The 4,876-nt window shown below is 40.5% G+C and overlaps 1 protein-coding gene across 1 annotated transcript in view; it reads right to left on the reverse strand.

Annotated features, from left to right (window-relative positions):
- Positions 1-3,344, reverse strand: part of rubcnl (rubicon like autophagy enhancer) — a 29,718-nt gene extending 26,374 nt beyond the window's left edge. The window contains exons 1-3 of the mRNA XM_020621567.1: positions 3,240-3,344; positions 1,516-1,627; positions 816-1,242 (exon numbers count right to left, since the gene is read on the reverse strand). Of these exons, the coding sequence (XP_020477223.1) occupies positions 816-1,242; positions 1,516-1,627; positions 3,240-3,242 (542 nt within the window). The 5' untranslated portion in view covers positions 3,243-3,344. The remainder of the gene's footprint in view (positions 1-815; positions 1,243-1,515; positions 1,628-3,239) is intronic.
- Between the last annotated feature and the right edge of the window lie 1,532 nt (positions 3,345-4,876).

Consider the following 4,876-nt stretch of genomic DNA (forward strand, 5'->3'; position numbering starts at 1 on the left):
TGTCTGACCTACAGCACATCTCACTACTGCCGTACTCCTCTCATACATATCCTGGACTACTCTGATGTACTTCTCTGCCACTCCTGACATCCTCATACAGTACACCTCTCCTCCATTCCTCAGGCGTCTTCTCACTCTCTAAAATCCTGTTGAACAAACTAGATAGAAACTCCACTGCTGTCTCTCCTAGACACTTCCACACCTCTACAGGTATGTCATCTGGACCAACAGCCTTTCCACTCTTCATTCTCCTCAGAGCCTTCCTCACCTCATCCTTTCTAATCTTTGCTACTTCCTGCTCTACAATATTCACCTCTTCCCCCCTTCTTTCCCTCTCATTTTCCTCATTCATCAGTTCCTCAAAATACTCCTTCCATCTTCTCTGCACACTCTCCTCACTTGTTAGCAGCTTTCGATCTCTGTCTTTAATCACCCTTATTTGTTAATATATTTTTTGTGTTATATATCTTGGTTTTTCTTTATATACGTATGTTACATATATTTTATAATATTCTATTAGTGTATGTGTATATATTACTACACTGCACATATATATATATTACACTCTACATTTTCACATACACTGTGTACAGTATATTTTTCTTTTTTATTTTGAAATATTTAATTTTTATTGTTTTACTTGTACATTTTGTTTTATATTTTGTGCTGAAAATGTACCCTATTTAACTGTATATGATACCTTTAATTTACTGTAGTTCTCTGATCATGCAGAAAAAGTGAGGGCAACTGAAAAGAGAGATGATGCGCATTCCATTCTAACTAGAGTCTTAGTATGTTTTGTATATTCTCCTTACCGCGGAGGATTGGGCGTGCCGGGCCTGCTGCCATGCCAGGAGAGGGGCCTAGGGCGTCTGGAGATGACCGGACTGCTCCTGGGAAGGTGGAACCCTTCAATCTCTGCGTCCTCCTTGCTCCCGTCATTGATCTCTGGAAGGCTCAAGTTCCCCTGTCTGCTTTCCTCACTATCATCGCCCTCACCAGCATCACTATGACTGTTAGTGGCTGTGTCACTGTGGTGCTGTGCAGAGCTGCAGTGTGGATTCAACTGGGAGTGATGGGAATGTGTTGAGGCCTTGTGATACGTCATCTCTGTGAAAGCTGGCTGTGAGCACTGATGGGAAAATGTAGCTTTTGTTTCTTCTCCACCAGTCTCAGGTGGTGACAGAAGGAGAAGAGGAACTGATCCTGAACTGATCCACAGATGGTTTTGGTGAGAGGGCTCTTGTGGAGACAAAGGCAGCAGAGACAGAGAAGATGAGGTACATTTTAGGAATAGATTTTCTGAATTTACATCACCTGTCATATCTTAGGGGTGAAAGGGAGAGCCTGGAATTTGGAAACATAAACAGTCAGAAACACAACTGGGAGCCAAAAAAAGAGTGAAGGCTGAAAAGTGTCCATGTAGAAAAATGCTTAATAACACTTCCTATGTGTTACAATTGTCCCTAAAGTTGCCTCCATGTTCTGTCACTTTTAGAGTGTGGTGGTTCTCACCTGTAGCTGCCACTGGTGTGTTTGCAGGTGCTGGTGACTCTGCAGAGTCTGCACACCAGCTGACATATCTGGATCGGTAGAGGGAGGAGGGCATGCCCCTGCAGCTTCCCATCTGGATAGAGAAGAGACAGACTGTCCCGGTGAAGCAGCTTTGGTGCAAATGTTGTGGTGCAACGGTGCTTCCTGAGCACGGAGTGGGCAGCTGTGGCAGTAAGTCAGAATGTTGCCACCTCAAAGAACAGAAAAGAATCCAGACGTACAGTATCTCTTCAGGCAGTTAATCAGTACTAAGCCGTAGGCTATACACTGAGATTTGTGAATTTCGTTTGTTGTTGTTTTGGTTGTTGTGCAGGAACTTTTGTCAGTTCTACTGTAATGTTTTCTGAAACAACTGTTAGACCCTAGAAGAGTCTCACATCTGAAGATTACTGAGGGCACTAAATATGATCAGTCAGTATTTATCGACACAAGTCTTAAAAGAAAAGGTTGGAGTAGAATTTATTGTAGGGATGAAAGCTTGCACAAATTTGACAATTATACCTTGTCAAAACCTGGCACTCCCGGTGTGGAGCAACACACAGTTGCACTCGTTTGTCAAGAAATCTGGCATCATACACAAGATCCACACTTGTGTAAGTCAGAATCTGAATGTGAACAGAGTTTAAAAAGTGTTCTTAGCTAAATCTGCTTAAGTGTCTTTATGTTTTTTCATTTTTTAGTGCCATTAATGACTGAAGGAACTGAACATCTGTGAACACAAACAAAAGTCAAAGTAGGAAGATATTGTCATGATCCCGCATGTAGACTACACTGTATGTAATAATAATAATAATAATAACTGCAGAAGTGAACTCAAGTCTAAACTAATGTGTCTTTTAAAAAGAAGAGAGGGAGTTCGTCCCAGACTCAAGGGGCCCTGCCTGTAAACTTCTCCTTTGCTCTAACCTCAGCCCAGGTCACATTTCACTCTCTCAACAGTACACACAAAACTCAGATGCTGAAATTGTGGTTACCTGCAGTGTCATGACCTAATGGTTGGACTGGTTTTATAAACAGGCAGAAAATCAGAACTGAATTATAAGACAAGGTTCAGAATGAAACATTTACAACCCATTTGCCACTGACCGTCTTCTCCTGTTGCAGTCATTTCCTTTACACCTCTTATTTTATCCTCATTTCTAACTTGTCTTTTACCAAAGAAAAGTGAATTTAATCATGTTACTATTCATGAAAATTCAGCCCCATTCTCTTAATAATGGCATATAAGCAAAAATATCCCTTAAAATGTTATTTCAAAAAGATGTCAAATCAATGCAATGAAAAAAGTGTTATAACTATTTATTTTTATTATTAATACAAAACTCTGAAAAACACACATAATAACACCAAACAAAATGCGGCAGAATTTGTCCCTCAAAAGCAGAAAACATAGACACATGTTGGACTGTTAAAGACTTGGGGACTGAGAACAGTTTGTTCTTTCTTGAACCCAAAATCTGCAGAGTTTTATTCAAGTGAGTAAAATCTGATTCAGCATGAGAACATAAACCTCTCACTTGATGAGGGTGATTCACTTAAAATGAGCAGCAGTGCTTCCTGTGAATGCAGAAGTAAGCGCTGATTGTAACTGATAATGTCTTGAAGTACCAAGATATTTCCTACTTTGATAAAAGCTGCGCACCCTGGACCAAACAACAAACAAATAAATAAACCAAGCTTCTCACCATCTTGTAAACTCCTGAAGTGAAGCAGTGAGGAAACCTGTCAGAGGCCAGAGGGACTGACACAAACCTCCATCCACCAAAACCTGACAGAGAGTGCGAGGTGCCTGGTTATCAGCACTTCCTGTATTTAACGGTGCAGTGGCTGTATTTAACTTCTGTGGCTCCTGACAACAGAGAGGCTTGTACTGCTCAGCTGGGCTGCCTGATCAAAATCATGCCCTGAGGAAAGTTAGAAATGTAATGTCACGTTGCAATTTTTATGCCTTATTTCCTCTTTGATCTGTAACTATTTTTAATGACAGGAAGTTTCCCCATACTCCATCGATGTGCTTTTATTTTTGGACTTTTTTGTAATCTAAAAATGTATTCTTGTGGAGAAAAACATGATTTTGCTAAATAGAATAAGGGTTAAGAAAAAGGTAATACACTAAAATGTTTTAATGTAAATGCACTCAAACAATATGAGCTAAAGGAGTGCATTTTCCTTACACCCACATCATCACAGAGAAAATCGCAGCACATTTTTAAAGCTTATAATGATGCATCTTCCTCATTCTAAGCAGTAACCATAACTACAGCGGTGTAAGGTTTCACTCAAAAAAAACTCCCTCATTTCACCAGGCTGATGGCTGCCACGTCAGCTGGTGGAGCAGAAAGAGGAAGTTTTACAGAGTCACAATATCTGCGGGTTTAATTTAAATCCATGTCTGAGCTCACAGTGAGTCCTGTCTGTGCACTAAGCACTGCTCAACACATGTAGTTAGCTAATGCCTCGAATGTTTGTAGCATGGACAAATTGTGACACAGCAGGCCCCTGGGCACGGGGATGTGAGCCCCACAAAGTGGCCATAAACCTTATTTTGAAGCTCTTGGTGGTCATTGTGTGTCACTTTGAGGCTAGGGTTAGAATTAGCATATAGACTGACATTACAATTAATGCATAAGATGTGTATTATGTAAGTAAAGAACTTCATTAATACACCAACAAATGTTTGTTGGTGCACATCATGTACCAGTGATCAGCACTGTAAACCTGCTGATGCCAGCTTTTTATTATGTAATCAGCTGCCTCAGCACCCCAAACACACACACACACACGCACACACACACACACACACACACACACACACACACACACACACACACACACAGACTCAGGCTACCTCAACAAGTATTAAATAAGGTCTTTTACCTGCAGTACAGAGCAGCTGCACTGTCAGTGTCAGTCAGTATTACATGTCACTTACTGTTTGTTTGGAATTATCCATTTTCACACCATTAACTAATTTAGCTACTGGCAATGGAAGAATATTAGGTCCACTACACTCAAAATTCAGAACTATGCAGGGCCCTTGGTGTCTTTATCTGTCAGCATTATAGAAGTCCTGAAGTCCTACACCTCAAACTCAAAATCTGATTTTGATCCCTTAGGAGATATTCCATCAGGAAAGAAAAGTTTCTTTCCTTCTTGAAGGACATCTTTTAATCCAACATCAACTGCTATTTCAATTTTTCTGGTGCCACCTCCCTATTTTGCCCAACCTGTTTGGCTATATTACAGTCACTGTGAATCCATCCTATCTCTACATTTCATGTTATTTTTAGCTCCTTTGTCTGTGTTGTTGTTGAGTCTCCTT

Source organism: Monopterus albus, unplaced genomic scaffold (assembly GCF_001952655.1).
Source record: "Monopterus albus unplaced genomic scaffold, M_albus_1.0 scaffold261.1, whole genome shotgun sequence".
NCBI classification, from domain to species: domain Eukaryota; kingdom Metazoa; phylum Chordata; class Actinopteri; order Synbranchiformes; family Synbranchidae; genus Monopterus; species Monopterus albus.